Here is a 13,339-nt window from a genome sequence, read left to right on the forward strand (position 1 = left end):
GAGCTCCTGTTTCACATGTGATAAGGCCCAATGAAAAGGGGATGGCAGTAGGAGAGGGGATTAAATCCAGTAGGTTGAGCCTGTGTCACATTTGTAGGAAGTTGCTAAGGCATGGGGATCTTGACAAGGCCTACTCTTGACACTTGCCCTGGAATGCCCTGGCTTAGTATTCTGTGCAACACCAAGTGGCTAGATATTTATTTAATTTTAATAAATAAAAATAATAAAAAATTTATTTATGTTTCTCCGCCTCTCCCATTGGATCGAAGCGGGATTACAGACTAGATAAAATTCAACATATACATAAAAATCTTTAAACAAATTACTAAATCTCAGCATATCAAAAGCAATTATCAGTTAAAATACCAGTTAACAATACAATCGGGGATACAATTTTGTGCCATACTAGCTAGGAGGTTATTGCATGCAGTTTATCCTGTTGTTTTCCTGATGGGATACACATGTATTTAACTTTTGAAGATGGGTCTTACCACATTCTCCCATCAGCAGCCTGTGTGCAACCCGGGCTTATCCTGCTGCTTTTCAAGAATGGGAGAATGCAAAGAACCATCTTTGAAGTTAAACGCATGTGTATCCCATTGAGAAAATGATGGGGTAAAGCATATGCGATGATCTCCAAAGACATTGGTGTTTATCACACTATACTCTTATAGTGCTACTATTCCACTTTGACTGCTCTAGCTGCCTCCTGTTGCATTCTGGTATTGGCAGTTTTAAGGAGGGGTATTTAGAATTCTCAGGCAATAACATCATTATTGTCATCCTGTGGTCTGGATAAATAAGATCAATAAAGCCCACTGGAAGAGAAGGGCTCATATTAGATAGGGTTTGGAAAAGTTACTTTTTAAACTGCAGTGCCCACAAGCCACCAGTCATGCTGACTGGGAGAATTTGAGTGTTGCAGTAAAAATGCATAACCATCAAGAATATAAACCATGAAGGTTTACAATTGCTAGTCCCAGCTAGAAGAGATCCATTGAATAAACTGCTGATTGGTATGTCAAAACTCATGCAAATTTCATTCATTCATAACTTTACTTAAAACAAACAATTTCAGTTAGGCCTTTATTATGATGATCACCATAATAGTTTTCAATAGCTATTCATGGTGCAAGTGCTAGATAGTATATTTGTTGTGTGCGTTCACATTGTTTCTGATCAGTAGTGAACCTATTACAGGGATTTCAGGAGTTGAGTATGTGACTTGCCCCAAAGTTGCCAAGATATATATAGAAAGATAAACACCTCTGTGAAAACAGAAAACCAACTCAGTAGAGTAACAACTGGGCATGTCCAACCTATTTCTAAGCAGCAGAGGCCACTGGTTCAGGTAACAGATTAGGAGGACCAAAATATAATTTGTCTTTGTATGTGTGAATATTCCTCCATGATCAGTTTTTCCTTCAATTTTCTTTCTCATTTTCTCTCTTAGTCATTTCCTCCCCCTCTCCTTTCTGGTTATTATGCATGGTAGTGTTAACCTGGAGCACTTGCACCATGAAAAGCTATTGAGAACTATAATGCATCACTAATAATGACACTGCCTTTGTCTCTGGGTCACAAGGGTTCAGAAGAACTAGCCATCCGGTACTCCACGCTACATTTGAAGCAATAATATTGTTCCTCTTGAAGGTTATTATGTTGCCAAGCAGCTTGAACTTTGGGCAAGGGAAAGAAAACCAATGGATTTCAATCTCTTTATTAATAAGTATCTGTAAATAACATATTCCAGGTAGTGACTCTCTTGATTATGAAGAGGGTTTTGTGTTGTATCAACAGCAGTGATTAAAGATAAGGGCTTCTGCACAAAGGTACACCCCTCTGATAACAACAAATAAGTGTTTCATGGCAGTGGAAGGATTATAATGTTTTTATATCAAGGACTTTGTGAACTGGAATCCACTTCATCTCATGAATGAAATGTTATCTTCAGCTGCCTGGCAGGTATGTGCGCGTGCACACACACACACACACGGCATTCCCTCTGTCTATAGTGAGTGTGGCGGCTCCCGTCATTAAATTGATGATTTCTAGAATCCTTGTCAGCATAGTAGCTATGTTGTTGTTAAATGCCATCAAGTTGGCCCCAATTCATGCAAGAGACCTCCAAGACCTCCTCCTATCTTCCACTGCTCTACTCAAGTCCTGTAAATTTAGGCCCATGACTGCCCTAATTGAGTCTAGTCATCTGGTGTGTTTCTTTTTCTCCTGTCCTCCATCTTTCCAAGCATTAATATCTTTTCGACTGAGTCATGCCTTCTCATGATGTGGGCAAAGTATGATAGCTTCAGTTTTGTCATCTTGGCTTCCTGGGGGGAGCTCTTGTTTCATCTGCTCAAAGTCCCATTTGTTTGGTTTTTGTGGCTGCCCATGGCATACTCAGTACTCTTCACCACCACTACATCTCAAGTGCACTGATTTAATAGCTATGCAGTGTTATAAAAAAGGTTATTTTGTGCCACATTAGATATTTCACTTTAGTCTACCAGTTCAAGGCTGGAAACAGATCTGAAGTTGGGAAAAGACTGAGGGAGTAAACCTTAGCCACCTGCTTGTATTGTTTTCATAGCTCTTAATATGGAGAATGGGTCACATCTGCATATAGTGCACCCGTGTCATACGCGGGCGCACCTCACATGGCTTTCAGCATTTGCTGAAAGCCGAGTTAGGAAAAGGGGTGCACTGCCATGCTGCCGCACTGCCACCTGCATGAACTTTACATGGGGGCGGGGTGTGTGTGTCTGGAACAGATCCCCCATGTAAAGGAAGGGCAGACTGTAGTCCAGTTTCCTTTGTTTGTTTCTACTGTATATAACCATCTTCCAGTTGCCTCACCTGGAAAGGTTTGCACCTTGTTATCTAGTCAAAGAGATCTAGAGTGTTCACACTGCAGTGTTCCAGGTATAATTAAAATTTTATTACTACATATGAGGGAATGCTGGAACTCATTAACTAAAGGACTGGAATGCTTTCCTCTGCTATAGACCACTAACTGCATCATTTATCATCAGTAAAGCTTATTATACAAGAGTGACATATATGAGTTTTTGATACTAAACAAAACTTTGGTAACACCTGGGAATGGTAGCCAACTCAGAATGAAGGAGGAATATGTAAGTAGTGTAAGCAAGTCAAAGGACAAAAGATACAAACTGTGATAATTACATTCAGTCTTAAAAATTTATCTTCCCTGTGACCATTCATGAAGCACATGTGTCCTTTTGTTGCTAAATTAATTAAACTCAAATGGGCATAGAAACCTGCTATCTTAATTCAAACCACAGGTAAGAAATTTCTTGATATGTTGTAATTCAGCAGTTTTACACTGGAGATTCCCCTTGGAGTGTTTGAGAATAGCCACTTGATGGTCAGTAACTGAATGTCTTGGGAAACAAGAATGTTCTCTCCCACTTTCCCCCCTACATTTGTTTAATGTAATGTTTTAATATAGCGTTAGTGCTATGTTTTTATTGAAATGTTTATTCTGTATTGTTGTTTTTATTGCATTTTCTGTACACCACTTTGATCATCACAGAAAAAAGCGGTATAAAAATAAATTATTATTATTATTATTATTATTAAATTTTGCACAGTTTTTCCCCTCTTGCAAATACTTCATGAGCTAGGAACAATATAAAGCATTACTTCTGTATGGCAGTTATGGAAGATCTCCTACCTTGGATAAAGTTTGCTCCATGTTATCCAATGAGCCCTAGCTTGCTTGGGTTTAGATTTAACACTGAAAAAGTCTTTCTAACTATCTCTAGCACTTTCTGCCAGGAGAGGAAGTACCAGGAAGACCTGTCCAGGAGAGTGAACCCAGTCTCACCACCAACTCTATCTCAGCAGATTCTGGCAATCAGTTCCACCTACCCCAGCTGTAAAGTTGGGGGGGGGGGCTGGTAGATAAAAGCAGGAGTCTGGCAGGGTTTGGTCTACTGCTGGTGAGGTTACTGTCAAAGGAGGTAACACCAAAGGGTTTTTTTTTCCCTTTGTGGGAGACACTCTGGGGGAGCACAAGTGCAAGGGTCTGTTGTGTTGTTTGAAAGAAGGGGGAGGGATGCATTCTGTTAATTTGCAGTTTACCATTACAGTACTATAAGTATACAGCCAGTCTACTATAGGAAAGAGGTTTTCTGAAAAGAGTAGTGGAGGTACTGAATCTCAGGGGCAGCCATTACAGTTGCACAGGGCAGAAGAGGTACGTAAAGAGCATACAGTTACACATTTATAGATGGGGCAGGAATAGGGTGCTAGTTGTCCCTAAACTGTCCTCCAAAACAAACAACCTGGATTGTCTTAGGAACAGAGCCTGTGGGATGAAAATGCTGCCAGTGAATGCGAGGTAAGGGAATGGGGAAGGCAGCTGTCATTCAGGACTGGAGGAGCATACCAGCCTGGTATGCATCACAGAGGCCTGGCTGGATAAATCTGGGATTAATTGCTCTCAGTTTTGTCCACCGGGTTTCTTTGTTCAGCAGCAGATGGGAAGTTGAATAGTTAGAGTTTCTGATAAAATGAATTGATTAGTTAAACTGTGGAATTCACCACTATAAGATGTAGCATCATGGTCGACTTTCAAAGGGTAATAGATAATTCGTGCAGGGTGAGCTTCTTGACAAGAGCCAGCATGGTTGAAGTGTTTTGAGTGCTGGATTACAATTCTGGAGACTGCTCAGGCATGGTACTCACCTGAAGCAAGTCCCACTCTTTCAGTTTCATGGGGGAGGCAAGGGCAAACTGCCCCTGGACAAATCTTGCCAAGAAGACTCCATGATGTCTTAGGGCCCCATAAATCAGAAACAACTTCAAAGCACACAAGAGTACCTGCTGCAGCAGCAACATTATTACTCTTAACAGCTGTTAGTCATGGTGGGTAAGTATTCTTTTTGGTTTCAGATGCCAGAGAACACAAGTAGGAGGATGCTATCATGCTCATGTCCTATCTGGCCACTGTAGGAACAGAATGGTGGACTAGATAAGCCACTGATCCAGTCTGTCAGGGTTATGATCTTACATCATCACCCTGAAAGGCTGGTATGTAAAAGAGATAGTGTTACTAGTGAAAAAGCTGCTTTTCCACAGCAGTTTACACAGCCCAAATATGGTAATTTTGAAAGGATGGACATTTTTGGTGTATGTGTATGTTTTGTTGTTTGCCCTGTAGCTTTTAGAGTGTGATTTTGGCTCAACAAGGTCTATTCACTCATCATTATTTATCAAATTAATCCTGGGTAAGGGAAAATTCTTGATAGCCGGCATGATTTAGTTGTTTGGCTTAGGACTCTGGGAGGTCAGAGGCAAAACCCCTGCTCACTGGGAAATCCACTGGGTGGCCATTAGCAAGTCTCACATTTTCAGTTGCAGAGGAAGACAATGATAAACCACCTCTGAATAAATCTTGCAAAGGAGAACCTGTGAGAGGATCATCATAAGTTGGAGTTGACCTGAGGGTAGAAATACATTATCTGAAAGTATCTGTGATCATTTAGATTGTAGACATAATGCAGGCCAGCATGGTAAGATGGCTATTTGTGGATTCAGAACAGCAAATGGAGACCCTTCATTTCCTGCCACTGACATCCTGGTAGCTCTCTCTCTTTGCCCTTCTCACACAGACTGCTATTTCCTGCTGTCCATCTGCACTGCATTGAGTACAGACGGCACGAAAGGTTGTACCTCCATCATTTTCTGACATACTTGGAAACAGTGAATTCCACAAGAAAAGCAATCTGGGAAGCTCACGCTTGTTGACAGGACTGGGCTTCCACCCAACAGCAATGACAACAGCAATGCTGGGCAGTTTTTTCTCCCTTCTGCCTGGTGAGATGAGGCTATAATAAGATCTTTTGCAGGAGATGTTAAATCAAGCCTCAGAGCTCTGTTATTGCCTTTAAGAGGCTAAAAAGGTAGTTCAAATAAGAGAGTTTAGCAAGGTTGTGCCATTGTGACTACAAATGCTCATGCATCTGCATACTGGTATATTTCTCTATCTGGATGGCCAAAGCCAGATAACCATCTATGTACTTAATGTTCATCATGGAATCACAGGATTTTAGAGTTGGAAGGTGTCACAAGGGCCATCTATTCCAGCCCCCTGCCATGCATGAATATACAACTAATGCACTTCTGAATGATGCCCATCTAGTCGCTGTTTAAAGACTTCCAAAGAAGGAGAGTCTACTACCCTTTGAGGCAATCTACTCCACTGCTGAACAATTCTTACAATAAAGATAAATGATAAGCAGTGGGATCAAGTTTATGAAGCCCTCAGAATTTAATAATGGGCTGGCTTAAGTCCCTAGCTGGTGATCCAGCTGAAAAAGTTTAATTAGCACTTGCATCTCTTTAGGGTTGCAAGCATGGAACAGGGACTCTTGTTAGAAGAAATATGTCTAGACATTGAAGCTGAGATCTCTTGACAAGAAGAACAGAAAGAGAAATAGTTTCAAAGTGTTCTAGCATTACCAGGCATGCTGAACATCTACTAGTCTCGGAGAGCCTTTGGATCCCAAACATGGCAGATGCAGCACACAGGTGCTTCATACTAGGTTACAGGCTTCTGACTGAATCAGAGATTCCTGCTTGTCACACCCTGGATCAAAGGAACTGAGAAGATATGGACCAAGCAGAGAAGAGTCAATGATGTCTCTGGAGGAATCAGGTGTAGATGCTTGCTTGGAGAACTAGACAGGGTTAGAGCTTCAGCTCCATTGGGCTCTCTGGCATGTGATCAGGCAACTGCTATATTCACAACTGTCTCTCTCCAGAACTCATCTGTACCACTTACCTGGTACAGCTGAGTAACAAGCAAGAGAAAAGTGATATGCTCTTCCCTCTCCATGCTACATCTCAGTCAGTCACATATCATGTCATATCACCATGCTGGCCAGAAAATGCATAATTACAGCCTTAGGCATACAGAGTAAACAGAGGCTGGATGGCCATCTGTCAGGGATGCTTTGATTTAGATTTCCTGCATGGCAGGGGGTTGGACTGGATGGCCCTTGCGGTCTCTTCCAACAATATGATTCTATGATTCTATGAGTAGACCCACTGAATCAACAGGATTTACCTAAACATAGACTCACCATTTAACATTTGATTCACTGGGTTAGTTCTAGATAGAATTACTAAGAGGATGCAGGATAGAGTCACAGTATAACAGCAAATGTGAAGTGTGTAGGAATGGTGGTATAGTAATGTGGATTGCTACCATCACAGAGACAAATTTACTTTTCCCACCCACCATTTCTAAGGAGATACCATTTCTGCTGTTCATACTTTCCACCTAGTAAAGGAACCATCTGGTAGCTGATGCTAAAATAAACAGAAGCACATCGTTTGGTCAGAGTGCATCCTTTTTCTTTCAAAATCCAATGACAGGTTACAACAAGTAGATAAGATGATGCTAAAAATTAATGTTTGGGCTGACGAGTATGATAATACACCACATGCTCACCACCTGGTGCCACTTCCTCCTAATTATTCTATTTTGCTTTCATTTCATATGGCTGATTTCAGTTTTGTGTCCTGCAATTCAGTTGCAGAACGCAAGAGTATGCCAAAAAAAAAAAAAAAAAAAAAAAATGTGATAGGGAAGAATAGAGTGTGGAAATGATGTACAGCCATTCCCTCCTATTTCTGTGGCTCATCTGAAACCAAACCTTGTGAATCCTCTCCAGTGGAGAGATGCAATGGACCCTTACACATTAACTGCCCAGAGAAGATGCATAAAACTGAATGAGACTGCGGCCCCATCTGTGCACGCCCCAAAGGGAGATGGGAGCCAGTTCTCTATTGTGTGATTCCATGCTGCCTGGGAACAAATGGTACAACAATGTGGATACAACCACTTGCATGATGACATGGAATTCTTAATTCTGGCTTTCTGCTGGGCAAAAATATGGCTTTTCGATTGCCTCTCAAACCTCTGGAAAGATTTCAGTTGGGACTACAATGCCCAAAGTCCCCAAAACAGAATGACCAATGATACACTCAGGAATGATTGTATTGCTGGAGGATTCTGAGAGTTGTAGTCCAAAGGTAATTTTCTCAAGCTATGTTGGCTCTTATGTTCTCTGTACAAGGCAAATAGTGAATTTAAGTCTTGATCTATGCCAACCACATACTCATATTGTACAGTATTTCATATTTGCTCTACTATTGACTTGAATATGAAGAATTGAAACTGCTTACTTAAATTGTCTTCATCTTCCACATTTGCTGCCCCGGGACTTAAATACTTGAAGGGTGCGATGAAAGTCGACAAAATGCTTACTTTTTCTGGAACAAGAAAAAAATGACACAAGAGCACATGCTTATAAAATGTGAGATTTTCTGCAGAATTAATCTTTTCTCTAAGGCAGTTGGAATATTTCTTTGGCATCAATTTACATTCATCCCCAACTACGCCAAGTTACACTAATTGCATTTATTTAATGCATCCCTCCTCTCTGCACATCTCCCTCACCCCTTCTCCATCTATCTTGCTCCATGTCCACCTCCTGAGCCCCACTTCATTTTCTCTCTTGTTTTTACCACTTGCATATTTTAGACTGTAAGCTTCTAGTGGCCAGGAACTCTTTCTTTTCTCCTTAAAGAGAAAATTCTGTCTTCTGGTTTCTTCTGTTCTGGACAGCAGCTTTATGTATACAAAATACATAACTTGGAATTAACTAGTTACAAATCTGTCCTTCGTAATTATTTCCAACGTCCAGAAACAAAGGTATACATAAAATAGTGAGAGATAAAAACCACACCTTTTGTGATATAAAAATGCATTTTAATTGCTTTATAGCTACTGGGATGTGGTCTCATTAAATGGTAAATGAGGAATATCATATGGTTGCTGGGTTATGCTGTGCCTCCTTATTGCTACTGCCTTTACTGTTTGCAGTCTTGTTCTGTTTTTTTTAAAATAAAAAAACACACCAAAATGAAACTTTCTCTTTACCTCTCAGAAATGAGAGAGTAAAGCATTATTTTAAAATGAAACTATAATGGTAACTTACTACTGGGGGGGCCTTGTGACTATTAACTACCGCTATAACTGCTTACTTTTAAAAAGCAACTTTCCAATTCTTCTTTTTAACAATCAGTCAGTGCTCCTCTGCACCCCTTTAAGAATTGCTTGGTAACTTTATAATCCAATCCCTTCTTTGCATGGACACCATTAATCCCGTAACAGAAGTCTCTAGCACAGCATATTAACCATTCCATCTATAAAATTTTTTCCATATTTCTTCTCAGTGTTTAACATTTGTTGAAGACGGCAGAAGTCTTTATTTTTATCTTTAAACAAAGTAGTGAGAAAAAAAATGCAAGTGACATTTCCATAGCATGTTATCTCCAGTCACCTGAGAGACCAGACTCAGTTATAGTGAAACACCAAACCACAGTTGTCATTAAGAATGAGTCTGGAGGGTACCACAGGCTAGTATCTGAAACAGAAAATTATTTTTTGTGCTTTCCTGGAAAATGAGATTTGTAAACCAGGCTTTGCTAGTTTGCAGGGCAGAACTACAGAAGAACAAGAAGGGAAAAATCATAGCTTCTTTTAAACAGACTCTCACATTGCCTAACCATTATTTGCCACTAAACCTGAAATATGCCGATGAAAAAAAAAGATTATTATTTTTTGTTAGATCTAGAATGTTACCATTTAGCAACAAGGAATATAGGTTGAAACTTTATGATTTCAAAGAGTTTCATATGGTTGTTGAGATAATGCATTATATTTTAAACTACAAGTCTTGTGGAATACAGTAAACTTGACAAGTTTGTCATTTACTGACAGTGGCCTATGTTTCAAGAGAACAGTGTATTATAGAAGGTCACCAAATGCCTAGTTCCATAGCTGTGAATTCAGTGAACTATGGTGTGTGTGTGTGTGTGTGTGTGATGAGCCAGGGTTGCAAGATGATATAAAGGACAGTGTCCCTATGTCCTTAATGGTTGTGTAGAAGAAGGAATTTCTGTATGTGTTGTTTGTCACACAACAGATGCTGGCGAAACGTCAGGAATAAACTCTTCTAGAACATGGCCACATAGCCCGAAAAACCCACAAAAAACAACACATACATAAATTCCTTTTTCAACACAACCATTAAAGTGACAGGAATCCTTTCTGCTGTTTCACCTGGCAATCTCTGTGTAGAAGGAGGAATCATGGTTGAATATTGTCAATACTTTACACTGGCTGTCAATTTTCCTCATCTAAATTGGATGTATACTTTGTTTCCTTCACTATTCTCCTGTGCCTTCAGCCAGGTTTTAATTTCAGTAAAAATAAACAAAACAAAACACCCCCCCTCCCCCCAAAAAAACCCATTGGTAGTGGGGAGAGAAATGATCCAAGCTGCTGTATCTTCACCCCAGTGGTAAAGATCAAAAATAGAAATGGAGTATGTGGGTGGAATCCTGGATGAACAGACTGAAATTTGAGTGTAACCCTACAACTTTTGGGTACCCTGACTTTGGAAGCGCTATATCCATGTGATTCACTCGCTTGACCAGATGCCATCAGATCATGTGCTGAAGGTATCAGCTATCCTGCATATGTCAATGCCTTCATTGTGACAGCCATAACACTGAAGATTAATGCTTGTCTCAGGTCTTTTCATTTGAAAAAAATCAGCAGTCAGTAAAAATGACAAAATTGGTTGTTTAGAATTTGAACCAAGGCATTCAAAAATGGAAGATGATCTGTCAATTTTGAAGAAATAAGGAATGAAAGTATTTGTAGAAGATTTGGGGAAGGATAGGTTTGTTTATGTATGAGTGTTCTAAGAAAAGCAGGATTGGTCTGTGGATATAGAGAAATCACTGGCTCTATGAAATAAGAGAAGAAAATAGATAGAAGGAAATTTGAATGGATGCATCTGCAAGCAACAGCCAGTTAGGATACATATCTTAAGGAATGATTACATACTTTTAGCTTGTGCTTAGCTGTTTGAAAGAAGCTGGCTCCACTGAGCTACAAATTGCTTCTGTCATCATTAGTTTGGAAAAGTTCCTTTTTCGTTTTGAGAAAACAACTTCCAGAGCCACCTGGCATGTCTAGTGAGATTCTGGGACTTGCAGTCCAGAAAATGAACTTTTCCAGTTCTGGTGAAGACAGGTGTAATGTGTAAATCAAAAGGGACAATTTGGAAGTGCCTTCCCCCTGTGGATTCCTTGATTCTTCTGAAGAGTTGTGTTGCCAAGGTTGAGAGGGTGGAACTGTAACAAAATTCATCTGGGTCTGTGGTTAGTGTCTGGAATGAAAACATTCATGTAGCAAAACTGGAGCAGTTTTCAACTTAAAAATGTTTCAGCTTTTTTTTAAAAAGGTGAATACATATGGGATGTCATGTAGCAGACGGAACAAGGTTTTCTCTGCTACTGCAGATACTAGAGCATGGATCAATGGCTTCAACATTACAAGAAAAGATATTCTACTGAAACATTAGAATGAACCTCCTGGTAATAAAGCTGTTTGATGGTGGAACAGACTGATACAGAGAGTAGTGGTCTCTCCTTCTTTGGAGCCCTTTAAATACAGGTTGGGTGGCTATTTGTCAAGGGTGCTTTAGTTGTGTATCCCTGCATGGCAGGGGATTGAATTAGATGGTCCTTATGACCTCTTCTAACATTGCAATTCTATGATAAGCATGCATGTGTGATTTATAAGGTGGTGGCCCATTTCTTCATGTGAGAAGGGCAAGGCAGATTATTGACTAACTTGATAGAACTGACAGGTTTCAAGAGAATGTGAGGGATTCACTTAACTCTTTTCATGCACAGAAAGGAAACATGCATGGTGGTGGTGGTGGTGGTGGTGGTGAATATCTTCTTATAAGCTATGTTGCAATCCAAAGTATTTGGTGATGGCTTTGCTATGAATGACTGAAGCCATAAAGACTTGGAAGGAACAAGGTGATGTTTTAGTTTTTATTAATAAAAAAGTCCCAAGGCTTTGACTTTAAGGCCATGGCTCCCTTATGCCACTGCTCATACTAATTCATAGTAATGAACTGCAAGATCATTCTGGTTTGCAGCACTGCAAGCAATGCATTTCCAGAGGTGCGTGAGTCTATGGAGATTCACATGTGAAAAAGGAGGCGAGCGAAGTGGACTGTTCCCATCCTTATTGCGCAATCACACAAAGATTATCAGATGATGTTGCGCTTTTCCTGTTGTTATCCCATCAATGAGGTGGAAGTTTCTGTTAATCAAAAGTGATGGGACAGTGCCACTTCACTGATGGGATGATGACGGGATAAGCGCGATGCGTGTGTGATAATTTGATGCAATCATGTGATAAAGACAGAATAAGGATGGGAGCGATCCACTTCGCTCCTTTTTTTTCACATTGATAATCTCCTATGTGGGTTTATGCATAGGCCAGTGGTAAAAAATAAGAAAAATATCCCAATAACCATAACAACTATTATCTATGTTAGCACAATAGCTCAATGTGTAAACAACTTATAATACACACAGCCATAAATGTGTAAACAAAAATCAACAAAACCTGACATCCAGAGAAACAAACAAACATGTTAATTATATGTTTGTAAAGCAGTGCTGTTGGTGGTAAATATATCCTGATCCATTCAGTATGGGGTAGGGTTAGGAGGGAGAGCTGACAAATATCATGTTTATTAATCCTCCCCTTTTCCATGAACTTATTCATGAGCTGTAAGTATATTAAAAAATAAAGCTCCATGTCCATTTGCAACCAGACAAAATACTGTTAAATATAAAGTTGCAATTTCCACACAATTATACTTTCAATGAGATCAAGTACTGACACCTTTACGTAAGTGACAGTGTACTTTGACAACCCTCTGCAATATGTATGCTTCTTTAATGCTTTAATACCAAAGGAAGACACTGTTGTATGCTTCAAAAGTGGATGGTGACCCTTCTCTTGGCAACTGGAAGACCACTTCTTATCTCTGTTCCTGGGGAGGGGGAGAAGCATATATAGCTCTCTAGAAAAGGTCATACTATAAGTTCTATCAGTACTAATCAGAACAGCCAGTAGCAAAGGGTTGATGGTACTTAATCTTTGGTACTTCCTATGCTTTGGACTTCAGCTTCTGAGAGCTGACATCCAAAATACCTGAAGGACCAGAGCTGGAACATTACTGATGTACATTACACAATGCTCGTTGGGGGAGAGGCCTTAACGAAAACCACAAACTACATCTCATAATTCCAACCACCTGTGGGAATACACCTATAGCCAAATCAATCACAGCCATAGGCTTAAAAAACAACAGATAGGGAAGATAACAGAAAATGTAAAGTGGGTGCATGTCCAGTAATC

The 13,339-nt window shown here is 40.0% G+C and overlaps 1 protein-coding gene across 2 annotated transcripts in view; it reads right to left on the bottom strand.

Annotated features, from left to right (window-relative positions):
- Nucleotides 1–13,339, bottom strand: part of ADARB2 (adenosine deaminase RNA specific B2 (inactive)) — a 453,219-nt gene that overhangs the window by 162,162 nt on the left and 277,718 nt on the right. The window contains exon 3 of one of the 2 annotated variants that reach the window (XM_042477283.1): nucleotides 8,221–8,307. The exons of the other annotated variant lie outside the window; for it this stretch is intronic. Within the exon in view, the coding sequence (XP_042333217.1) occupies nucleotides 8,221–8,307 (87 nt within the window). The remainder of the gene's footprint in view (nucleotides 1–8,220; nucleotides 8,308–13,339) is intronic. 2 annotated transcript variants of the gene reach the window in all.

Source organism: Sceloporus undulatus, chromosome 6 (assembly GCF_019175285.1).
Source record: "Sceloporus undulatus isolate JIND9_A2432 ecotype Alabama chromosome 6, SceUnd_v1.1, whole genome shotgun sequence".
Lineage (NCBI taxonomy): Eukaryota > Metazoa > Chordata > Lepidosauria > Squamata > Phrynosomatidae > Sceloporus > Sceloporus undulatus.